We start from the raw sequence: 27036 nt of genomic DNA, 5'->3' as shown, positions 1-27036 counted from the left end.
AAATTCAAGCCTTATCTTTCTTTTTGACAAGTGGGACAAAACGCTGCTCTGTTTCCATGTGATACCGATATCCGCCGGAAATGCTTCCAGATGACCGATTTTTAATCTGCTATCTGGCTAGGACCTCAATGTATTTGCAGCAGCTGTATACCCAAAATGGTCGATAATCCTAATTGAACACTAATGTTCCTTTCATTCGTTATTGAATTTATTGTTTGTTCTCAATAATATATTACCAACATCGGAATATACAGGATGGCCAAAAGGCCTCATAAAAACATTTTTCCGATACAACCAACAAACCAAATGGGAACGGTGAATCCTTCTCTCGTGAGAGCTGTTAAAGCCGTATCAAAATAACCTCGAAATTGCACCGTAATAAATAACATCTCTTATCGATTCGAATCAAAAATCACGGATGTATAGTAGGCGTGGTAGATCTGATATCCTGCCAGTTGAGTATATCGCATTTACTGCATATCCATCTGCGAAATACACTGAGTCATTCTTGTCAAGGTATCTGAGATTGAATATTAACGAATTATAATTTATACAAGTTTAACTACTACTCTAATTCTACAGTAGACAACTGTAACGCGAATGGATCCTGTGGGCTCTGGTTGGACAGCATCTATACAGTTTTAATCGATTATTGAACAAATGTTCCATATGTAGAATCCTGGGAAAGAATAAAAGTTCAGGGGCGGATTCTGGAAATTTTGAATGCAAGAATCACTGAAATTTTTAACGGACTAGAGACCTTATATATACAAGAATTTGGCAGTTATGAAGCTCAGCATTTTCACTTTTTTTGGATAATGGAACAACTACTCTCCAAATGCCATAAATTTGTATTCCAAACAGTGGTAAAGATTTGAATTTGTATGCAACGAAAATATTCAAGTAGTTGAATTCATCTCGAATAATAGAGGTGGAAAATTAAACTCAAACAAATATGGTTCAGAAAACGGTATGACAATTTCAAAGAGATCATCTTACATTAAAGAAAGCATTAAAATAAATAAGATCTTCGACACTTGTATAAATAAATAAAAATGCAATCTAAAAAGTGGCTTTTGCTTTTTCCTCCTCTGCATATTCATAATTCAACAACATCAAATCCTAGTTGAAACAACGTTCAATTCTCGGTTCAATTTCTCAAGAACTCGAAAATCAGCAACAGCAACACAGTGTTTTCAAAATTTCAAAGATTTCGAGTCTCCAACAAAATTCCTTTGGTCAAGTAGCCCGTCTCTGGTAGAGACCGAGAGAAGACTACGAAAACAAGTGCTCTTTCCACATCTTCAGTCAGGTATTTATCAGCCAACCCACTTATTAAACGAGTTATTCCTAACCAAGTTTTATGTTATTACATCGCTAGCTTTCAATCATTAATGACCCCTAATAAACACTTCAAACCCTCTCTAAGAACGTTACGTGTCTGTCGATTGATCGTATGAAAAAACAAAGAAGATAGCATCGTGATTGGTGGGTTCGTTTCCCCAAGATAGAAGAACTGGATTCTTGATATTCCACGGTCCGGTGTGCCACTGTATTCGGAAAAGAGAATTTTATGACTGAAAGTTAAAAAATTAAATGAAACTGAGAGAAAATTGTGAGAATAAAGTAACGCACAAGATTCTTCCTTATTCATGAAAATTTGGAATTGTATCGGTCCAAAAACTGACTCGTGGGGTACTCCACTCAAAAGTTTATCTGGAATTTTGACAAAGTTTCATATCATGTTGATCCTCTCGAAGAAGAGAACCTTTTCGAAGAAACCATGTTCTCATCATACAGAATTCGTTTGTAACTGAAAGCTAATTGAAACATATGGATAAGCTTAAGAGCAATTTTTCTATAATATTGTGAATCTGGAGCTAAAAACTAATTTTTTTTTCTATTTCAGAGATCCTTCACGCTTATCCTGCAGGCTGTGGACCACAACAACTTCACATCACCAGGTAAGATCACTCTCAAAGTCCATCTTAGCCGTTCTTCGAAGGAATAAAGAAATATCTACGTTCCTTTTGGTGGTCCGAACCCATCAACCAAACACACGAACTAATCAATCAATTTTTCCATTCCAAACCGTCTTGATTGAGTACTACAGATAAATAAATACTGATTAGATGATTGATCGGGAATAATTTGAGTTAAATTTTATGTAACATAACACCGGGCGTACTAGTTACAATTCATAGTCGGGCAATTTTTCATTTACGTTTCTCTATAGCGTCCATGATTGAGTATTCTACTCGTAGAATGACTTATTAGCAATCAATTTTTCGAGTGGGCCGAGCTAGAAGTACGGCGTTGGTGTGTTTATGAAACAGATTCATTGAAATAACAGCACTCCCAATTTGTATGGACATATATCATGGCGGTTAGAAAGTAGCACTCACTTCTGGGTACATCACACTGAGAAGAGGCTTGTTGTCCCATTAACGTGGATGTAGAAGTCGTTTTGATGGCTCATCATTATCACCATGTACCTACATATGTCTGTGATGTTTTCATGGAACATTAGATCCGAGAGTTTTCACCTACAATCGTTTGATTATGGTCGGATGTAACTATTTAGTTTAGTGCCTGAGCTTTCAATTTGCACTTCTTTTTTACCTTAGGTAGTCGTCTCTGGGACTTAATGATTATACTGCTAGAAAGCTATACCAATCTGGAATACTATGAAAATGATGATAATGAAAATGGAATGCGTCAGTTTAATCTTCAACTTTCATTATTCTGAATCAAAAAACTCATTTTCGGTTATTTCTCATGTATTACTTTCAATGTTCACCACTCGCTATTTCACTGTCGGTCTCCTTCAAAAGTGCCATCGACTGTTGCTCGGAAAAGACCTTCATCTAGATCCTCTTATCTAGAAGGTAGTCGTTATGGAACATATTGGCAGGTATCATTTTCTACCTGAATGAAATTATACAGCTTCTGCGATTAATTTGTTTGTCACAACAACATAGGATCCTGGTTATAGGATCACATAATAGGGTAATGATACGAATCCATAGGAAAATGCAGTTATAAACATAGATTGGCGGAGATGGAACGGGTTCGTTTCATTTGTGATGAATCATTTGTTCGAAATCTGATATTTCGGTATTGGGTGGTCAAGGTTGATCCAGGGAAGCTGTAGGGGTGACCTGAAGAAAAATCAACAACTATGGGGATATTTAGAGATGCAATAATTCAATGTAACCTTGACAAATTTTCTTGTCGTCGACAAGAATGGAAAAATAGGCAACAACACCAAAAACACATGTACGGTGTTGTTACTGTATACTTCATTCACTTTTATTTTAGCAGTCGGTTGGCCATGGAAATTTGACACATTTCACTCTGTATACTACGAAAATGTGGGGTTATGAAGCTTGTCAAAACATTTTTGGATTTTAAATCAACGCTATGTTGCCCGTTCTACGTTAAGGTTTCTGTTATTACGTATTTTATCACAATGTCGAATCTCTTCGGAAAATATGTGACGAACATAATTGAAGTTTATACAAACTGATTGAAGGCATACCAAATCCAGTTATTTGCATGGAAAATACAAGAGATCAGTATAATATCATAATATGCACTAGCTTGAGGAGAGTTAATGTTCGTTATTTTCTTTGGCTTACATCATTTGTAGATTTCAAAAATATTAACCCGAAGATGAAATGCATATGATGCAGTGGTTGGGAATGGGTATCTCCTGGAGGAATTAACAGATAATTACAAGAATGTTAAATTCTTCAACAAAAATCATCTTGCTTCAATATAAGTAAAAGGAATTGAAGGAAGTTTCAAGTTAAGATGAACTTCACCTTTGAACAAAAATTATACATGAATAAACAAGTAACAGGGCAACTTGCGCGTATTTGTGGCTATTCATCTTAATACATTCATGTGATAATAATAATTAGGTATTTATTAGTACCTTAAAAAATTTACATTGTATAGGTCAAGTCAAATGAAAAATAGAAAAATCCATTTTAGGGAACTTATTCTCCAATGACATTTATCGAAAATCCTGTAGTAAACTTCTCGCATTAATTCACTCAAATATAAAATTCTCAAATGCCACCACTTTTTTGGTTCTCCCAATAGAAAAAAATTCTTTGTCATCCTCTTCATTCACAATCTTTCTGATTGTGGAAATATCCAGCTGAAATATAAGTCGTTTAGATTCAGATGAAACATTATATAAATTCTCTTACATTGAATATGTTCGCTACCGTCTGACGTATTGTGGATTTTAGAATATCAGGGTATAACTATTTGAATGAGCGGACCTGAATTCTAAATAGCACTTCCTTAAACCCTGTCTCTTTTTTCAATCACTTTCGGCATTTTCGTAATAAAAATTGATATTAGTTGTGGCAACGGCGTTATGACATTAACGACATTTCATGAGTAAATTTCCTCTTTGCAGATTGGAATGTTTCAATTCCAAATGAAAATACTTGGAATTGAGCATATCTGCTCGAGATAAACTTCCAGATTCTCGGATTCCCGTGACCAGTCTTCTGAATGAAGAAGTCTCGATTATTCAGCGTTTTCTCCATCAGACTGTCCTTGCCTGAGGAAATCCCATAATTGGGAATTTCAGCCCACCTGATACACACCCTTAGGACAGTCGTGCACGTTTATAATTCACTCTCTCTCGTTCATTCATTCATATTTAAAAGGTTGGACCCGACCCACTACCTACTACAAGACTGATTCATCCTTTCTTCCTTTTTTGCGCGGGTCTGTAACGAACAATAGTACGCTACTGACCTACTGACGATAAGCAATAATGGAACAAAAGGAGTTAACTGAAATACGCGGGGTATAGATTACGTTTATGGGCATGGACCTCTTCAAGGCGGAAATTGCACGTATATGCTCGGGGTACTTCTTCAATGGGTGTATGTGACTGAATTCTTCAAGAGGAAAGATGTTATCTCAAAAGAGCGGCTAAACACTTGGCGTCTTCTCCCGGTCCGTTTAATGAGAACCATTGTTGACGTGGAAAACCGCACTATGATTCATGTTGGGAGGAAGATGGCGCAGGAAATTGATGGAATTTTTGCCGTCTTCAAGATAGGAGATATTTATTCTTGTCCACTCCAGAACCTTGCATTTTTTTAGTATGAGCAATATATACCAGGCTGATGGGCTGGACAAACCTATTCTAAGGGTAGTTTTGAAATAGATTTCAACTATACTCCATTCACTTTTATTTTAGCACTCGGTTGGCCATGGAAATTTGACACATTTCACTCTGTATAATATGAAAATGTGGGGTTATGACGCTTGTCAAAACATTTTTGGGTTCTAAATCAACGCTATGTTGCCCGTTCTACGTGAAAGTATCTGTTATTACGTATTTTATCACAATTTCCAATCTCTTCGGAAAATATGTGACGAATATAATTGAAGTTTATACAAACTAATTGAAGGCATACCAAATCCAGTTATTTGCATGGAAAATACAAGAGATCAGTATAATATCATAATATGCATTAGCTTGAGGAGAGTTAATGTTCGTTATATTCTTTGGCTAAAGTTTGAATACGTTATATCAGTTGTAGATTTCAAAAATATCAACCCGAAGATGAAATGCATATAATGCAGTGGTTGGGAATGGGTATCTCTCGAAACACTTAACAGATAATTACAAGAATGTTAAATTCTTCAACAAAAATCATCTTGCATCAATATAAGTAAAAGGAATTAAGGGAAGTTTCAAGTCGAGATGAACTTCACCTTTGAACAAAAATTTCACATGAAAAACAATTAACAGGACAACTGGCACGTATATGTGGCTGTTCATCTCAATACAGTGATTTAATAATAATAATTAGGTATTTATTGGTACCTTAAAACATTTACAATGTATAGGACAAGTAAAATGAAAAATAGAAAAATCAATTTTCGGGAACTTATTCTACGATGACATTCATCGAAAAACCTTTAGTAACTTTTCGCATTAATTCACTCAAATATAAAATTCTCAAATGCCACCACTTTTTTGGGTCTCCCAATAGAAGGAAATTCTTTGTCATCATCTTCATTCACAATCTTTCTGATTGTGGAAATATTCAGCTGAAATATAAGTCATTTAGATTCAGATGAAACATTATACAAATTCTCTTACATTGAATATGTTCGCTACCGTCTGACGTATTGTGGATTTTAGAATATCAGGGTATAACTATTCGAATGAGCGGACCTGAATTCTAAAAAGCACTTCTCTTTTTTCAATTACTTTCGGTATTTTCGTAATGAAAATTGATATCAGTTGTGGCAACGGCGTTATGACATTAACGACATTTCATGAATGCCAACCTTACTCCGTTCTAATTACAAAAACTTCAGAAAATTATTTCATGGCCAACCGACTGCTAAATTAAATGTAAATGGAGTATATGTGAATATTTTTCAACCACTTCAACCTTGAATGCCATAAAGGTTTTTCTTCGTCTTTGTTTGAGTTGAGATCGTGACGTGAAAATTGGGTATAGCAAAACTCCTACATGTGCAAATTTTAAAAATACCGGTAAAGATGCGCTGATTGCATGAGGGGCCATTTCTGTGCATTCATTCCAGCGTGAAAGCAAAATTGTGCATATGTCTCCGTGTACATCATCTCTTTAATGATGCTATTTATCAGGTTTATTCATAATCTCAACAAGGTGTTGCTCCGAACATTTATTGAAAGGCACTTAATGAAGATCAGAGTAATGCTGTATGAGCATTTGAAATGTGTAAATGGATTTCTAATGGTTGGTTCGCACATTCGTGCCATGAGACTCAATTCAGATATGAGGTACTGATTTCGTCAGATAAATAGGTTTCATCGATGCAGATATGGCGTACGAAATCGACACCATGAAGCAAAACTATTCGAAAAGTAATTTATTCAATCTTCTTGCTTCTCCTCCAAATGAGAAGAATGAAATTATGTAACATCATCAATTCAGGAAGAACGTAATGATATCAAATAAGGCCATAAAATTTGATCTCTCTAATATGTTTAAAATCTTCAATTTACGTATAATGTCTAGGTATAAGTTCAGAATAAAGCAGGCACAGAAGATTTTCTGCTATTTTTTCTCGAATAGTTGTTGATATTCGACATATCAATCAATTCATCAAATATACACTCAACTGATTGTGCATCACTATAATTTTCTCTATCCTCCAGGTACTCAAGAAATCATAGACGAAGCTACTTATTCCGGAATCATAGATCCTAGTGCTGAGTGGCACACTCTCAACCACCGAGGACCGAGGGCTAGTTTAACGTACCGGGTGAGGGTGAAATGTGACACCCACTATTATAACGCCACCTGTACCAAATTCTGCAGACCGAGGGATGATAAATTCGGTCATTACATATGCGACGCCAACGGAGACAAGGAATGTATCGATGGATGGAAAGGAGCGACTTGCGATGTTGGTGAGTTGTCCCATTTTTTTTGTGTCTATAATAGAAGTGAGGAGAAATTGTACAGGGTGTCGGAGGTACAAACGAAAGAGGAGATTCCTTGAGTAATTTCAAGAAGAAAAAGTCCCATAAACATGGGACCGCAAATGATCAGTTAGTAAGCTGTGGCGAATAAATTGATTGTTAGTTTTGACACATCGTTGCAACGTTTTCCTGTCACGCTGTATATTTTGGTAGATAATTCTTCTATTCGAAAAGGGTAGATATATTCAGTTTGTTCAACAAAATTATCAGAATAAATGAAATTGGGATGTATTAAATCGGTGGGATGGAAAAATTAGGTATTGAACATCTCAGAAGATTACCCAGATAATAAAATTTGTTAAATTAGTCGTGTTTCGTTGTAAAGCTTTCTTTCTGGCTCAACCCGTATGGTTTTCTGGATATTTTCATTAATTTTGGAACCACTTCCAATCAATATTTTCAAAGGCTCTTGTTATCTTCTCAAAATACCTTGGAATAAAAGAAATTATTAAACCTCAGCTATCCATGAACTCAATTTGGAAATGGTTTCTTTTTCATTGGAAAACTGCTCAACTAGGTACTTGATATACTTAAATAATTAATGAGATCGATTAGTAACTTGCGTGTCATCTGGCGTATAGTTTCTGAGATGCAGATTTGTTTTATGAGTACCTTACAACAAACTGTCAACTGAGTTTCAATCTAACTGGATTGGGAAAAAATAACTCCGAAACTATCAGGCGGATCTTTCTTATTCCTGAAATCCGCCTGTGCATTGAGAGTATTGAGACCTACCTTAAAAAATTCAGGCCCTCAGCTCCTTTCTTTCTGATGTTACAGTGTTTAGTGCAAAACAGTCAGACAGAATTGAATTCGAGTGTTATCCAATCGTTTGTTGAGAACATTTTCTGGCCAACATTAAAGAATGATTTTATTCTAGGAATAAGGGTCTATGCAAACAAAATTTTCAGATGGTATTGATTTTATTTATATATTGATAATTTATTTTTTCAGCGGTGTGCAAGCCAGGATGTCATCCGCTACACGGAAAATGCGACAACCCAGGAGAATGCAAGTAAGTATCCCACACTTTTCATCTAAAAAGCGAATTGAGATCTTCCCAGATATTACTCCAGTTTCGCGTGTTGATCAACGGTGATAACCAGGTACGAAACACTGAGAATCGTCTTAAATATCTAACAGCATCGAATTATTCCACATTCTCGGCCATCTTCAATTCGGAAACCTAGCATTAGGCGATAATCGTGTCTTAATTCGTCCGCATTAACAGTTAACATGCTCCGAACAACTCGCGAACAAATTGTATCATAACACAAACAAACTTGGTCGATCACGGCACAATTCGTCTGCTTATCTGAAACGGCAGAGTCGTGATCGGCTCCCATCAATTAATCCAATTATCCTAACCTCCAATGGGCACCGGATTAGTACCGACATCGCGGGCTTGATTGCCCTCTAACAGTAAATACGAATCAAACATAGAAATGATCTGCCTGCGATAAGGTCGGCCTTAAAAGCGAGGAAGTTGTCCGGTGGAAGGCTGAACTTTCACGAAAATCTTTCCATCTGAAAGGAAAAAGGCGGAAAAATTACACGTTTATACGCAGCATGTTCCATCGAACGGAGTGCTCGGTGTTATAGATGAGCAGACTGCATTCATGAATTTTATGCACGTAAAATGCAAATTGACCCATACCTCAAGATGCTTAATACACATCTAATAATCCTCATTAAGGAGCCAAGATTGAATGCCACATAAATTTCAGCGTAGAATATACGACGACGTTGCTCTTCTATTAGCAATGTATATTGGAATAACACTGTGTAGGTTCAGAAAATATGTTGTACAAAGAAAATTCAGATTATATTGTGTCGTTTGAATTGAGGGACAAATCTGTGACGTCAAATTTTGAACATTATAAAGATATTGGAAGTAGAAATTAGTTTGGTCGTCATAAATGCCTTTATTTCAAAGTATGTAAAATGAATGTACAGATCATTCGAAGTATTCTCCATCGCTGGCTGCTAATTTTTTCCACCTCTCAAGCAATTCGCGATTTATATCTCGAAAAAATGCCTCGGAAACTGCTTACTGAGCTAGTCCACATGATTTTGCAAGCTCTCCTTGTGTTTGACTAGTATCTGCATACCTCCAATTCTTTGTCTTCGAGTTTTTTTGGATCTCCAAAGAGAAGCTTGTCTTCAACGCTGAAATTACCCACTAAAGCATTCCTTCATAATTTATCAGCTGGTGGAGCACTGTCACCCTAAACTTCTCCCACTTCCCTATTGATTAGATTGACTAGTCACCTAGACTAAAAAACTTCGTTTTTCTTGCCTATTTCTCTGAGTTATCGAATGGTTACAATATTGTTATCAGAGGAGATCTCCAAGATGACAAGGGAGTATGGAAGATGACTGTATGATGCTACAGTAGCCTTCTACAACTGTGGCAATACTTGCTTTCGACTAGCTCTACCAATTCACTTATTGTGGAAATTTCACCTATCCTGATGAATCCAAATGGTGTAGTAGTTCCAGAAAATTTTTAGGGCAACCCCTTCAAATTTGGTTACACCTACAGCGGGTTTCATTAAATTTTGATTGTCCGATCAACGATTTGACAGTCACTCGATTTCTAAAACGAAATCACTGAAACCTTTTCATTTCTGAATATATTGAGGAAGTAGCAAGAGAGATTATTTAAATGACGAATGAACATCATAATTTGCTGCTAGAATGGTATTCTGAATGATCGATTGAAAACAAATTGACGTCCTTTCGTCAATCAAACGTTGATTCCCCGATCAAGCTTTATGAAACTTAGGGCTAATCTGGAATCTTGTTAGATTCTAGGATGTTTTGTTTATCTAACTTACTTAAGCTTACAAGGTTTTTCATTGACAGCTCTCTGATGGAAGTCAGCTAACCCTCTACATCTCAAAGGGATAGGTCAAAAAACGAGTAATATTCAGTCAATTCCCTTTTTTCGCCTCTCGATTTTCTGTAGCCTTCACCGACTGCAATTACCAAGACTTGGAAACTGTCGCCTTTGTGGCATCCCACCTTTGTGATTCTTTCGGGACGTTTCTCTTAAGAACTCAGCGCGAGATAATTCAGTCGACATAATAAATGAATCACATTTAACTACTTCGGACAACAATGACTGACAGAAGATGATAAAGCAAAAAATAACCTTTTCGAATGTAAAAACGACTGAGAACTGGATGCCCGGGGCTAGGGTATAATTGACCGCCGACCACGGTAGCTACCTAAGCAATTACAAGACGATTACCTCTAGCGGTTTGAGCCGTGTGCTTCAATTTCAATTCAATTTACTGAATTGCATTATCATCAGAGGAGGCTCGTTCGGATGGGTGCATAGGATTCTGTGTCTCCTCAAAGTTGGCTTTGAAAATTCACCTTTTTGTCGCGTTTTGGTACGTCGTATGGAGTACCCCATGGATCAGTTCTGTGGCCGTTATTTTTGTGCTCAAGTTTGCCACGTATGGTGTAAAAGCAGAGTTATATGGAAATTCTCCGACTACTTGAACCTAGTCAATAAAACTACACTCGTGAATGAAATTGAAAATAAGGGTCGAAGTTGTATTAAAAAACAATGAAGGAACGAAGAGCTGTCTTCTTCTGGGCAGTTACATTAAATATTTGCCTCATTTCCATGTTTATTCATTCATTCATTGCTGTATCCCTCTACCGGGAATAAATCTACAAAAAGACAAAAAAATAAAGGTGCGTACAGACTTGTAGTTTCTTAGGACTAATTGCGACTGTGTGCCCTCCTGTGACTGAAGAGACCCAACCGTAACCTGCAGATCCTTCCACACTCTGGGCATGGATAGCCACCAACCAGATCTGGCCGCCGCTGTATCCTTCTCGAGTCTCCATTATAACTGTGTACCAAAGACCTCCACTGTGACCTGTCCAACGCTAGTTGTTCCCAGTTATGATTGGCATAAACTGATTTCAGGGATTGATGTAGTATATCCTTAAACCGCTTATACTGGCCTCCTGGTTTTCGGGCTCCCTCTGTGAATTCGCCATACAGAGCTATTTTTGGGAGTCTTGTGTCTTGCATCCTCAGAATGTGGCCGCTCAATCTGAGTCGGGCCCTCGTTACTTAAGACTCAATTGTTTTACAACTCGCGCGTTGCAAGACTTCTGCATTCGAAACTTTGTGGAACCATCTGATGTGCATCATCTGTCTTAGATTACGTTGTTGCGTTTGTTCAAGCTTTTTAATATGTGGCCTGTAGGGCGTCCAGCTTTCGCTTCCATAAAGAAGCGTTTGGAGGACTGCTTTGTAAACAGCTGTCTTGGTCTTCAAATTGAGGTCGTGATTTTGAAACACTCTGACCTTTAGCTCCCAGAATGCACGTAATGCCGAATTGATACGGTTATGTATTTCCGTGTCTAGGTTAGCCCTAGTATTTATGAAGCTTCCCAAGTATTTGAACTGCTCGACCTGTTCTAGAGTTTCATTCTCCAGGCTGATATGTGTTTGAAGGCTTCCTGGCGGACTTACCAGGATTTTGGTTTTATCGATATTGAGTACCTATATATGTTTATAGGTGTCCAGCATTATTCGTAGATCCTCTGGGCGGTTAGCTATAAGTGCGCAGTCGTCTGCATATTGAAGTTCCGTGATGATCTTTCAACGGGTTACCTATTTGGGCATGCTATCTTCACGCAAAAAATGAATTTGCAGATACATAACATAAGTGGCTTCAGATTGAACAGGGGTTCAACTCTCCCGGACTCCCCATACGAGTTCATCGTTTATCAGATCTCAAAGCCGCCACTGTCTTCCTTCCGAAATCGTTGCACTCCAACTGAGTTCTTCAAATTCCCCCTATTTGCGGAGAGTTAACACAATCCCTTTCAACCTCAACTACTCTCCCGGCTTTTCCGTCAATCTCTCATGCTACTGCTACTACTGCTAATGACCGTCTAATTAAGGTTGTTTTTCTAATCGACCACGTGAATGAATCACTATCATTAGGCATGGTGACCCGAAGACAATGAGCGTATTGTTTTGATTATTCCCGTAATTAGGTATTCCAGTGCTCTGTTACAATTTCTAAAACACAAATTTCTTGCCGCTTGCACGTTTCAATTTCAGTTATGATCACTTTCATCACAAACAACCGAATTTCGTACACCTAATGCTAAGAACTATTGTTGTTTAATTCCCATAAAGGTTGGAGGTTTTCGTCATTACTGTCAAGAGTTGCTTTCATTCTTTGACAATCAACCAGATAATTATCTTTTATGAATGTCATGTCAGATCCAGTCGCACAGCTTTGGCAATCTTCCGGCATTTACATTGGTGTCGTCCAGCTACTGGTGGGGTTCTTCAGGGTGCAGTTATTGGTCCTTTATATTAGGAAATAATTTCATTATTCATTATTGGATAACGAAAGGTCACGAATTCCTTGAATCATTCGCCGAGAATTCACAATCAATTCGGCTTTTTCAAATGAAAAATCATACAGTGTATGATTGATCACTGTCACCAAGAAATCTGGTCACTTCCATTTACGGTTACGTTCTGATGAAATCGCTCCTCCCATCGATAATGAGAAAATACAAAAGTGATTTGTCTTCGATATTGAATACTCTATCCGTCACTCATAAATGGAATTCAATAAAGCAGCCTGGTCTTTTTTACCCTTTTCTGCGATCAATTCCCTTACGTCCTGTCTCTTAACGTTGGATAAATTGAACGTGGATAGATGGCTCGGATAAATCGTTGGACATAAACAACAGGAAGGATCCACGTCAATTACTCGGGCAACAAATTGTTTTTTGTGCGTTTTTTCGTGTAACGCGCGCATGTTTATTCGTGTGCTTATATTAAGGTTTAGAGAGGTTCATTTTTACAGACCATTGAAGATGAGAATAGTTTTTTCACTCTATAAACGACTAAGGATGTTTTTCCAAAAAATAAGGCGAAACGTAAGTCCCAATTTCATGAAGTTTCATTTTTTGTTATTATTCGGACGTGACGCAAGGTCACAGCGGTCTTTTGAAAATGCAGAAAAAATCGTTACTTTTACATACTCGAGCGTGTCAGATTTTCATACAGATGATTAATCTCGGTTGCTGAAGTCGTGCTGACACTAATCAGGGGGGTTTTCTCATTCTGGAAGTTCAAAGGTAACTATTTTTTTTTTAATATCTCCCTTCCTGAACCTCTAATCTTTTTTGTACTCATAATAAAAGTTGTAGGTAATTAAATTCCATGAAACTTTCGTCTGAAGCAATTTTACATACTCTCAACCGTTTTCGAGCTAGAGGGTGATGACGAGGAGCTTAGCCATACATGCAAAGGGGCAAGGTCAATGTAGAATCCCAGTCTAATGTACATTCATCGCCATATATCTCAAAAACATTCAAACGTAGAAAAAATTGCTTCGGACGAAATTTGTAGAAAATGTTATGCTTTACAACTTTCTTGATGAAAGCAAAAACGATTTGAAGCCCAGGAGAGGAGATAATTAAAAAATTCAAAAATCACCCCTTGGGCATCCCAACTATAAATCCATATGTGAAAACTGCAGCGTTTTTTGACTCCGTGGGCGAATCTCTTGACCAGAGTGGTCGTAGTCTACAGCTTAACAGGTCACCCTTTATACTAGCCATTCTCATTCACAGCAACGACCAACGTATGAACTCTGGTAACACCTAAGAACTCATTGTTGCGTATGCGATTTTTCGCATAACTGCGAGCGCTCAATAGAAAGGCCAGCTCATGCTCGCTTATCCCGAGTGGTATTTCTATAAGGAACGAATCACGTGATATGACTTCTCAGGAATTTTTCCCCAATTAAAAATCCACGAAATGATTTATAATGAGATAATGGAGTGAATAATAATTCCAGTAGCGTGAGAGGTAATGGATAACTACGCATTGCGAGAGTACCGAGAGGTATATAACTTCCACATAAATATTTTCTGAAATGAATAGGCAATTCTTAGAATCCGGTTAATTTTCCATGTACATTATAATAATGAAATATCTCGTTTTTGCCGCGAGATCGCTGCATTGTCAGTGAGGCTGTGACAAATTCACACCTCGGGCTTCCAGCCGTGTTATTATCGGGGGTTTTTAAGGGGCGGAAATGCAAACGCGCTGTGAAATAAAACGGAAACAGGTCGTTATGCACGGTCTCAAAGGCGTTCGCGTTCGCAGAAAAATTGATGTAGATCTTTACCGTTCGGATCGAACTACTCTGGAGCATTATGCCATATCCAGACGTAGATACCGCACCCTAGAAAGACGCGCTGCTGTTGTTTGACAACTCTTTGTAGTTGGGGAGCCCAAGAGGGAAATTCGGGATTCACTCGATCGTGTCAGGTTAACACATTGACTTGATTTAACGTGTTCAGTATTTGTTCAAATGTGAGAGTGTTACGCTCGAAAATTACGTAGTTTCCGTGTTAAACTTTCATTATAACTAACCAAATCTAATGAAGAGAAATTTTACTTTTTCTGTTGAAACAATGAGAACGCCTTTGGACATCCATGTCATAAAAAAATGAAGAAAAATGTTATGACAATGACGTCTAAAGCCGTCTGTTGTTTTTTTTTTTTCATATTCACATCCTCTAAATCACTAATAATATTTTGATGTATATCACTCCAATTTTGAACCATATTAAATCAGTATACATGCGCGTCATATCACAAGCAACTGCCAAATAGGTACTGTCCGTCAATGTGTTAATATAAGTGGAGATAACTTGGACCCTGTAGAGAATTTCTACCAGAAATTAAACCGGTATATAGGGGGGATTGTCTAGGACAGAATTTAAGCATGACTGAAATGTGTGGGAGGGCGCCAAACTTGCAAAAAAAAAAACGTCACGTCTACATTCTCGAACGTGGTGGCTTTTTCTCTCATTTTGAAGTCAATGATTCAAGAATAACGGAAAAAATATAATCTGACAGTTTCAGCAAGCCGAAACAATAAAAATTGGCCAATAATCAGTTTTTTCGAAATATCTCCTTTCCTGAGCAAATTGTTTTCGCATTCATTATGAAAGTTGTAGAGCATAAAATTTCCTACAAATTTTGTCCGAAGCAATTTTTTCTACGTTTGAACGTTTTTGAGATATATGGCGATGAATGTACATTAGACTGTATTTCTACATTGACCTTGCTCTTTCGCATGTATGGCTAAGCTCCTCGGCCTCATCACCCTCTAGCTCGAAAACAGTTAAGAGTAGGTAAAATTGCTTCGGGCAAAAGTTGTATAGAATTTTATTCTCTATAACTTTCATGATGAATACAAAAACGATTAGAGGCACAGGAAGGGAGATATTTGAAAAAAATGACTTGTTATCATCTTCAAACTGTCATATTAAGAAACCCACTCCGACTAATGTTAGAATAATGGGTCAAAACATCTGCAACATCGAGATAAACCATGTGTATGATAATCTGACACTTTCGAGTATGTTCAAGTTCCTTTTTTTTGCATTTTCAAAGGACCTACGTCTGGTCTAGTTAGTAACCGAAGCAATGCTATATTAACTAGTTTAGAACTAGTTACGTTCTAAAGTGTTGGATCACAATCAGAATTTATCTTTGATAAGTCTTTAAAACTTAACCCCACTTATTCCTTATTGTAAATTGCCTTCGAAATGTTCCACACCATTGAAAAAATTTGAAAATATAAAGAAAATGAATACGTTGAAAAATATGAGAGGACGATAGGTATATTAAAAAAGGAGGATATGGACAGACGAACTGAAAATCACAAAATTAAAAACAGGACTGATCTCCTTGAACGTGAAATAAGTCAAGAAAGAATGGTACCTTTGTAAGAGGGTGAATCTCAACCCATTCGAATTTTTCCTGCTCGTCATATTATAAAAACAATTTTTTAATGAAAAACTTTTTACAGTTGCCGACCAGGATGGCGAGGGGATTTCTGTGATCAATGTGAGCCATATCCTGGCTGTAAACATGGATATTGCAACGGATCTTCCTGGCAATGTATATGCGACACAAACTGGGGTGGAATACTTTGTGATCAAGGTAAGAATTCATTCAAGTTTTAATTTTTTTCAGCTACAAGGTTATTTTTTCGATCTAACAGGAATATTTCCTTTCATTTTAACTTACAGTTTAGTTGTGTTATAAATACAGGGTGCATTTTGGGTTCTTTATCTGCTTAATGCCAAGTTTGAACAAAATTTTTGCTGCATTCCTGGTGATGATTGAAACATCAATATCATGCAAGTATTTTTGTACTCCTTAGGAAAATTTCAGTGCCTATCATTTCAACTAGGGTGGCATTCCCTCGAAAATAGGTAGATATAGTCGTATTGTGAAAAGATGTGGAGATAAATCAGAATTTTGTCACATCATAATTCAACTAGTGAATAAGTTCGTTCGAAATTGAACCTTTCAAGCGTTTCTCCAAAATGTGCTTCAGTTTCGTTCAGGTTTCTTTTCCATTGCACAACTCTTTCCTATCAGGTTCATTTATCTATAAGCTCGGTCAAGTTAACCCCTGCGAAACCCTAACACGCCCGCATTACACTTGTTCGCCATGATGTTAAAGGGTTGCAATCTCGAATAATCACATTAACGAATCTGTCAGTCGATACAGGGGTGCCCAGTGCAAACCGTTCGATCAAGTGCACCATTATCGTAGCTCTTGTGCTTGTTCACCACCCGTATCGAACGACCTTTACAAGTGTAATCCCCCAAGGCAATTTAAATAGTGCCATACAGTTTTTTTCGTTTATCCAATGAATGGCGATGGGGTCTTGTTTGTGTTTTGGGGCGTCTCTATTTTTTCCAACGACGGATAGCCAGTTGTGCGAGTGTTTTTTGTGTCGTGCATCTGTCGAGTTCTCACGAATTTCCGTATTCGGTTTTTTTTCGGCGTATTGTGAATGGATATTTGGAGTATGAAGTTGTCAAGTGAATCGCTGTGGGGTCTTTTCGGTATTATGTGGAAGTTGATGGATGTGAACATGAATTACGTGATATGGTTCACTTGATGTGGCTTAATGATGAGATTTGTCCGGTTTGTTATGCAAATTTATTTCGGGTTCTGAAAAAAAGCATGGGAATTCAGGGAAGGGTTGATGTCCCTTTTCGACTTACTCCATGGCAAAGGTTTCACATCCCATTCTTGGTTATACTTTGAAACTTTTGAATTCTCTTCTCCTTTTGACACTTCTATATGAACGGTATATAATATATACCTACTATATCTATGAAAGATGTTAAAAAAGATATTTTATCGAAATTAGCTCAAAATTATGATGTAGTAATGTAATGTAGAAATGTTAAAAAAGATATTTTATCGAAATTAGCTCAAAATTATGATGTAGTAATTATCCTGCTTCTAAGAAACTCATAATGAGACTGTGTGGAAGGTGTTTTCAGCGGTTTATGTATTAATTGATTTCAATCGAAACGGTTTTTATATAATTGCAAAACCGAAAGTAGCACCTAGCTTCAAATGTAGAAGCCTGTCTATTAGCCATTTTACTAGCTTACGAAGTTTTATAAATAGGGTTGTGAAAATATTCATTTGGGTCTATACTTTTTACCAGACCTGCATAGTTCGAAAAAAGTCTTCTTCATTGTACACAGAGCGAGTCTCTTAAGTTAGAATCAATTTGTTGAATCAAATCTTTATTGTAAATATGGGCGTGGATAAGTCGTTAATTGTTTTAAATTGCGCTTCTTTTGATTAATATACAGAGTGAGTCTTTGATTCGTACAAACATTTAAACAGTACGCAGATTCTTGATGTAAAAAGAGACACTTGTTTCCCGGCCCTGATAAAAAGATATAACCATTTTAAGTTTTCATAATGTGCTATGCCACCCCTGGAAAAACGAAATTACCTCCAGAATAACTAGCTAAATCTGTGACACTACACATCTGTGGATCTTCTAAACAGAGTTGTATTCAGCCAAAGTACCCAATTTCTCAAATTTCACAGAAACTTTTTAATTTTTGCACATCATATTACTCGAAAACGGCGCATTATACGAGAAAATATGAAGAATACTTTTATTTTACAAAACGTTCAAATATTCATTAAAAAGCGTCCAACTTAGTTTCAAGAGTTTGGTTCTTTGAATATTTGGAATTTTATGGAACCTAATGGTCATAATGAGAAAACTGGAAGACGTAGGTGATATCTTGTGTTCGAAAAAGATTCACCAAATGAAAGAAAAACTATATTCCGAAATTCATTCCATTCGATTAAACCGTTTGTGAGATAGAACTAAAAATAAAATTTTTTCATGGTTTTTCAGCAGCCTGTATCTTTTAAACCGAGCTGATTCGGAAAAAATGGTAAAGGAGAAAATTGTTTCTTTTGACCTCAAGAATCTACTGTGTAATTTGTACGAGCCAAAGACTCACCCTGCATAACTAGTGTAACTCGTACAGGTTTGTGGATTTGGTCTCATGTTGGATTAACGGATTTTTCGAAAACCATTAGTCCCATATTGAACGTCATATTATTCATCCGTAAACTGCAGCTATAATTCCTGTGTATCCAGTGGATACTTATTTCCCAAGAAAACTGTTACGAATCTATGTCTTCTGGCTCGCCATTTAATCAGGCAACAGACAACAAATTGGAATAATTTGCTCCATATGGAGAACGTAACGGTATCCGAATAATTGGATTTAAATGTTTACTGAAACAGTTCCACTTACACAAATCATTTAATTATTATGACTGATCTGCAAATCAGATTTCATTACACAGTTTTATACGAGCCAAACGATGTTCTCAACGTTAAGCAGTAATCTGTTGAAAATTGAAACGCTAAACCGGAGCTCGAACCGTGGCAATATCGAAGATGGGAATTTCTATACCGGTGCCGTCACATTTTTCGCTTCTCAGCATGTATACACGGTCATTTGCAATAATACCGAAGATATGCATACGAAATGAGGCTCGCGGCAGTCTGTAAGTAGATGAATGATGTCGGAAAAAATCAATTTATTTTTACCGATATAGCTTTCAGTCTGACGTGCATAACGTGATTTGATTGATATGCAAACAGCGTGAGATGAAATCTGAACTCCTCCATTTCTGGGCGAAAGTTACTGTGCAGTTAACAACAACATTAAGTTTATCTTTATTGAAAAATTATCTCTGGATCGATGTTCGTCAAGAGTCGAAAATGAAGGGTTCACCAACTTTCTTTATGTGGTTTACGAGGATATATTAAAAAATTCTTAGCCTACTATAGAACCAAACAAAATTTCAATGTCAAAATATTTTATTACTCAACATATTCTCCTCCTAATTAGGATACATTTATTACAGCGAACCTGCAACGTCTCTAGACCTTTCAAAAAAAAATGGTTCTTCTTGCTCTGCAAACCAGACCTCCACAGCTTTTATTACCTCGTTGGAAGAAAATTTACGACCTTTTAAACTTTTTTTCGGTTGAGGAAAGAGATGATAGTCGAATGGAGCCAAATCTGGTGAATAAGGGGGGTGTTCTAGTAATTCAAACCCTAAACCACGAATTTTTTGCATGGCAACATGAGATTTGTATGCAGGGGCGTTGTCCTGCAAAAACTAAACACCTTTGGATAGCTTTCCGCGTCTTTTCTCTTTAATTTTTCCCGTAGAGTGGTCAGTAATGTCGAATAGTAATCTCCGATAACTGTTCTACCCTTATCCAAAAAAATCAATCATGATTACTCCATGGCAATCTCAAAAAACTGAAGCAAGAACTTTTCCAGCAGATTTTTGGACACGAAACTTCTTAAGTCTTGGAGAACCAGAGTGTCGCCATTCCATCGACTGTTGCTTTGTTTCTGGATCGTAGAAATGTACCCAAGTCTCACCCATAGTAACAATTCGGTTTAATAAGTCTACATCGTTTTCAAATTGAGCACAGATCGAACGCGATGCTTCTACCCTTGCACGCTTCTGGTCAACTTTCAAACATTTGGGGATCCATTTTGAAGCAATTTTTCTCATGTCCAAATTTGCGTGAACTATATGATGAACGCGTTCCTATGAAATATTCTGTACTTCAGATATCCGTTTCAGCCCAATTCGACAGTCTGATAAAATCATGTCATGAACTGAATCGATATTTTCGGGGACTGACACAGAAACTGGCCTTCCCGATCGGTCATCATATTCAATGGAAAATTCACCTCTTTTGAAGCTTGCAGTAAAATTTTTCACCGTCTTATACGAAGGACATTGATCACCAAGGGTATTAAGCATATCTTCGTAAATCTGCTTACCTCTTAACCCTTTTAAACACAGGTACTTGATGATGGCTCGATACTCCAATTTCTCGATTTCCACAATTTCGGTGGACATCTTCTTTCTTTTCATTTATTGCGTAAGTCTGGTTTACTTTTTTGACCTCAAACTTCACACTGACACTTCTGATGAGTTATTGTTCGTTGCTATGGTAACGCAAAATTTTTTTTATGCATAGAACTGGTCTAGGCTAACTAGATATCAATACATCCTCGTATACTCGACCCTGAAAATTCATTTCTCGAAAAATCTCACTGTTTCTCATTTCACAGCTTGAGCGAAAGACAATAGCAACAAAACCTCGCCATTTGAACCATCTGACGCAACCGTGAATCATAATTTCAATCGCAGCCCTAATTCCAACCCCTATAATTTAATTTTTCAATAGGCAATTGAACACGGAGTCCTTCCCGGAGATAAATGGCACGACCGCAAATGTTGGAAGCGCAAAACTATTATATAAATACTAGGTCTATTGTGGACCGGCCTATGTACAAAATAGAGCCTATTCATAAGTCATCAAGTTGGTCTCCGAGGGGTACGCAGAGGTAATAGTTGATCCCTTGGGTTTTCTTTTTAACTGGTTGTAGCACGCGTCCGCAGTAGAACATTTGTTCAAGTTGAAATGTGAGGTGGTTTTTTGCGATTTTTGTTCCTGAAATGTTACAGCAACAGTTCTTTTATTCTTCCTTCAAGAGAGCAAATTGTTAATAGGTGTACATGTGGCATTATTCAATGAATATTTCAGCCTTCAATAGATATCTACTTCGGTGGACACGTGTTATCTTCTGTCATATATCTTCTGTCGATCTGACATGTGACATGTCATTCTCTTTTGATATCATGACAACCAATCGGGCGCGAAATTCAAATCTGCAAACACCCTCAAATTCTTCAACTCCACGAACGCGGTAATCATGAAGAATTGACGTTCCTTATGTCACGCATGGTCTTGCAACATCTCGACTGTAAATCGTCGAAACTAGTGTGCGTATATTCTCCCTGCGCCTGTTATGAATCGATTTTTTTACAGACACTTCCGTAAAGGATTAGTCGACCTCTGAAGGCATTCATGTCGAACCAACACCTGTGTTTTATCCCACGGTTGCAAGAACGTGAAAAGATCGGTTTGAGACTTACGGCAGTTAGTGAAGAAGTCTGTACTTTGTATACGTCATTTTAGATAAGGAGTAGGTATATATGAAGTCTGGGGAACGCAGGAGCATATCCGATACTACTTCCTTTTTGAACACATGTTTTCATAAGGGCTGCTCTACTAAATATGAATTTCCATTGAAAGAAGCGAGGGCAAAGATTTCTCTCGACAATATAAATGAAAAAATATCGCATTTTCGATTGTTTCCTCTCTATCAATGAAATGGTAGTAAGTATATGAGTTTTAGACGAAACTCTTTCAAAGTTTGTCAGCTAAATATGCCATGGTGGAATCACTTCGTCTTATCGCTTGTAACTGTTGACAATTAATAGGGAATACTCCTTCTGACGAAAATGATGTATTTTTTATGAAATATCGTCACATTTTGAAGAAACCATTTCAACCATTTCCCAAAAAAAAAAAAATTTTAAGTACTTAAAAATGAAAAATAAAAATGGGTGTTTAAAATTCGAAATGTTTCGTTTCTATTGCACAATTTGGCAACATCGACTGAAATATGCGTTGATAAGAAAGGACAACAAATACAATATCTTGATGAGATAGACAAAGATATCTGTCTATGAAGTCTGCGACGAACGAGGAAGATCGTAAAATTTTATGGGATTTTTATGGCCGGTTGCTGTTGAGGCTCTCCAGTGAGTAAGTGCCTTATGATGGCTGCAAATCAACAGCTGTTATTTTATAAACAAGCCATTGTTCTCTTCATTTTCTAGTAGGCGCTGTTGCCAAATCGTAAATTATAAACGAAGCGATAGATTTATTCTTCAGTTAGTCTATAATCCTAATGGAATTTTTTTTTCAGATTTGAACTACTGCGGAACCCACGAACCGTGCATGAGCGGAGGTACCTGCGAGAACACCGCGCCAGACAAATACATGTGCACTTGTCCAGACGGATTTTCGGGGATAAACTGCGAGACTGTGGACAACCCATGCGCTCCAGCCCCTTGTCTACACGGTGGCACCTGTTTGGAAGAAGGAGGATCTTTCAGTTGTGAATGCGCACCTGGCTGGACCGGTCCTACCTGTAATATAGGTGAGTTTTGGGTTAACCAAGGCTGGGATGAAACCGAAAATTGAGGGAAGATGAAAACTTCAGGAGTTGCTCAGGAATTGATAGGTTACGACTCGATAATTACAATTTGAAAACAATTTTTGCCCTAGAAACGATGGAGTGACAGGTAGGAACTCCAAACCAATCATCCTAGATCTCGAAAAATATGTGGAAGCCATTGAAAATAGAAACGTCAATGTCTTTGAGTAAAAGGCCCGTTTGCACCAATCCCCTTTAAAATGAGTACTTAACTAAGCTTAACTTATAGTTAATGGACGCTCAATATTATTGTCAGTTGCACGACTGCGACTTAACAGAATCTTAAGTAAGGGGCCCTTAAGTTTTCATATCTGATGATATTTCAGTTTTTTATTTTGGTGCAACTTCATTCTAGTCTAATAAAGCCTTTGGATTGATTGGCCGGTTGCCGATGGTCGTTATCATTTCATTAACCTAACTTTATTGTCCTGTCAGTCAGTGTCAAGTAAACTATTATATAATAGGGTACTCTAACAATTTGTCAAAATCAGCTGATTGTTCTTTACCGTGGGGCACACAAAGCTTTTTATTATCACTATAAAGAGGCATTTGAGAGAAAGTTATAGTCTAATCACTTTCATCTAACGTCGGGAAGAACATTTTTTCCAAAAACATGCACAAAACACAATACTCGACGAAAACAGCATGCGAATCAATGGAGGGAAAAGCTTGTGTGCCCCACGACAACGAACGCTCAGCTGAGTTTGACAAATCGTTAGAGTTCCCTATTATCAAAGAGTGACAACTTTTTGTTGCTGAATTAGCATTATGATTGATAATGAAATGGATTGTCAAATTGACGTTATTAGAAAAACCACAGCAGTTCTGCTGCCATTTTATGAGTTCAACAAATTATTTTAGGTTAGAATCCCGCCCTTAAATACCTAAGTGGTCATTACAGGAGCGTTTAAATTTAAGGCTAGCTTTAGCCATTTAAATGTCACTTTACAGTTGGTGCAACGTAATTTAAGTTAAGGGTTCATTTTAAGTGACACTTAACACTAAGCCCGTTTGGTGCAAATGGTTCTAAATTATTTTATATTCTATGGTCAATGTAATAGAACTAAAGGCAATTCAAAATCCAAAAGTCATCATGACATTGCAGTTTGTCACTCGTCATTCCTTACACGTCAAGTTTGACAACTTCAATAAAATGTCCCCCCTATTGGATCATACGTGTGAAACGACATTAGGGCTATCAGACAAATAATAGAATCCGACTATATTAGCTACTAGGTCGATTTTGCTGTTTCAAGCTTTCCCCTTGTGGCCTTCATCTCACAGAAAACGCAGGAAGTATATTCGCACATCGTTTCTGTGGACGGTACGAGGAAATGACCATAGAGCACCATACGGCAGTGTCCCGAAACCGGCCGGCAGCAGGAGATGTCAGAGGAATGCGGCGGGTCAAAGGTGGAGATGCACAACGATCGCCGTAATTAAGTTTTTCCCCCTGCCGTTCCCTCTGCCCGCCGTAATCCACGAAATCGCCGTGGAAGTAATAGATATAATAATGGGGCGGGGGACCCCGTAATTGACGATCCAGGTCTAACCGCTGATTTATACACGGCAAAAGCTCGGCTCTCGGACAAACTGCTCGCTCCTCCGCGTCTCCCGTTGCTGCCACGGCCGGCGAATCTTTGCCCCCGACTCCCTGGTGCCGGTCAATCCCGATTATTGACGCTTCTTTCACCAGAAATACGGATTTATGGGCGGCCATTAGATGAAACCAGGCTCTGGGCGGTGTATTGGCTTGATCATTATCCGTTGTATGTCCAAAAACTCGTTTGTCATGTTGCAAACGCTGGAAGTGGTAAGAAGTGACGTTTGTGGAGAAAAATTTGACAGCTGCCAAGCCACTTCCGTTTGCTGTCATCACATTCATCGATAATAATCATTCTCACTTTCATCGCCGTTTTCAATTATTGCAATCTAATTTTGTCCTATTTTTCAAGGCCTTTATTGCTTTACTAAAATCGATCAAAAAGCTTATTCCACAGAAGCTTATCGACAGGGGTTACTCCCAACTTCATACTTCCACTCTATGGTCTCTTCACTTGAGCGGCCCACAGACGAGCAACTTAGTTGACAACTATGTTGCCAACGAGCTTGTAAACCATACGAGGTTGAATATCAACCACTAACCGGCACACAGACATTCAACTTGGTTGTCAACACGTAGTGTTGACAACCAAGTTGTCAACTAGGTTGCTCGTCTGTGGGCCGCTTTAGAGTGATGGATTTCACATCTCGAATTGCAATTCGGCTTCAGAATTGAGTTGGATTAAGGATCAAATGAGTTGTTTCTGAGGATACTTGCAACAAATCCCCTTAATTCACTTGCTTATGTAGATAACTCATATTAAATAGAATGCGATTGAGACTCTCACAATCTTTTTATTCAGCTTACACACTTCGCTTATCACTCTCTGAGTGCTTTCATTTGTTAATTTAGGCGGGCATCTCCGCGTAAGTCTGTCGGAACTACTACTATGTGACCTACTGCTATCTGACCTACTGCTATCTATACCTAATATCTACTTCACTTATACCCTGTCAATCCAGAATTCCGTGGGATTTTTTTTCCTATTTGTCCCTATTCGCTTTGTGATATCAAATCAACATATAATTCAGTATGACTGCTTATTCTCAACCTTCGAGGAATGTCTCTCTTCGCTATGTGCATAAAACCAGTTGCTAGTTTCCTAAATTAATAATCACCGCGTTGTCTCACTTGTACCATATCCTTCGCGGCGCGTTTAAGATGTGCAATAAAATAGATTTTAAATCGTTATTGTTAATTGGCCGGAGGAGAGCAAAAACCAGGAATTCGAACTGGGAAAAATATGAGCAATAATTGATTGCCTCCGAAGGTTTATAACCACAGGATATTGGCATAATTAGCGTTAGAGATTCTCGCTTGCGGTTTTATGTAGGTGAGGCAATCGAATTTGAAAGGAAAAGCGAAGAAAAAGAGGCGTTGTTGGATGCCTTCACGTCTACAAGAAGTTCCCATGTTTTCACTGGTGTGGTTGAATGTTACATTTCTGCGAGAACGTGAGGAAAAAGTTACATAAAATAGATATGTGCGCTGCAAGCATGAATTATTAACTAATCATAGTCAAGCTGTGAAGAAGATACACTGCTCGGTAACCTCCAAAGAAGAGACAGAGAGAATTAATATTCTTTGAAGAAAATGCTGAATTGATGAATTTGAACTGGAATTCAAACGACTGCTGCTACATTTCCTGAGGTACATAAGGATGAATGTTCTTCGAAGAACTAAAATAAGTATCTAATGTGTTCTACATATATTTTCTTTTTCATCTGTGTGAGGGAAAAACCTTTTAAATGCCAACTCTGAGAATGTGTGAATCTCAATATCTCAATATGGGCATCTGCGTAGAGATCTTCAAATTTGCTTTATTCCTATCACCTTTTCAAGCACTCGCCGGAATTCCAAGTTCCAAACTCGAGTAAATGCTGCCGTAGATGTATCATTCGTTCTCGAGTGAAAGTTCTCCCGCGTCCTGGTAGCACACGATACGGCGTTTCAAAATCCGGCTCTAAGGACCAAATAATGATAATATTGTATACGTTCTGTATTTCTCCCGTACCACGCCCTCTTACGTTCGGATTCGAACCCTGTTATTTTCTCGGAAGAGCCAAATTAATTGAGTTTTTTCTACGGAGAACTCAGAGGCGTTTCTATCTTCGTATGGCCGTAATGGGTCCCTCTACCTTCGCTCGGGTCGGCGGCCCTCTCTTCGACTTCTTCAGTAAATGCTGACCGTCTACCGTTTTTACAAATTACTGTTTATTAAATCATTCAATCCGGTGGGATATGGTCGAAACTGCCTCGGAATTGGGGGTTGTACGGGAAGGATGAGATTGCCACTTGGAAATTGGGGTGTTTACGGGCCTTTTCCACATTATTACCGTGCGCTGAAATTGGGAAAAATTAGGGATAGAAGGGTGG

The 27036-nt window shown here is 37.8% G+C and overlaps 1 protein-coding gene across 3 annotated transcripts in view; it reads left to right on the top strand.

Annotated features, from left to right (window-relative positions):
* The window catches only part of LOC123306610 (protein jagged-1b), a 194693-nt gene that overhangs the window by 152746 nt on the left and 14911 nt on the right, over window positions 1-27036 (top strand). For all 3 annotated transcript variants that reach the window (XM_044888687.1, XM_044888686.1, XM_044888685.1), the window contains 5 exons: window positions 1910-1964; window positions 7196-7450; window positions 8477-8537; window positions 16414-16547; window positions 22767-23000. In XM_044888687.1, coding sequence (XP_044744622.1) covers window positions 1910-1964; window positions 7196-7450; window positions 8477-8537; window positions 16414-16547; window positions 22767-23000 — 739 coding nt within the window. The remainder of the gene's footprint in view (window positions 1-1909; window positions 1965-7195; window positions 7451-8476; window positions 8538-16413; window positions 16548-22766; window positions 23001-27036) is intronic.

This window comes from Coccinella septempunctata, chromosome 2 (genome assembly GCF_907165205.1).
Source record: "Coccinella septempunctata chromosome 2, icCocSept1.1, whole genome shotgun sequence".
Taxonomy (NCBI): Eukaryota; Metazoa; Arthropoda; class Insecta; order Coleoptera; family Coccinellidae; genus Coccinella; species Coccinella septempunctata.
This window is presented reverse-complemented; position numbering and strand designations above follow the sequence as displayed.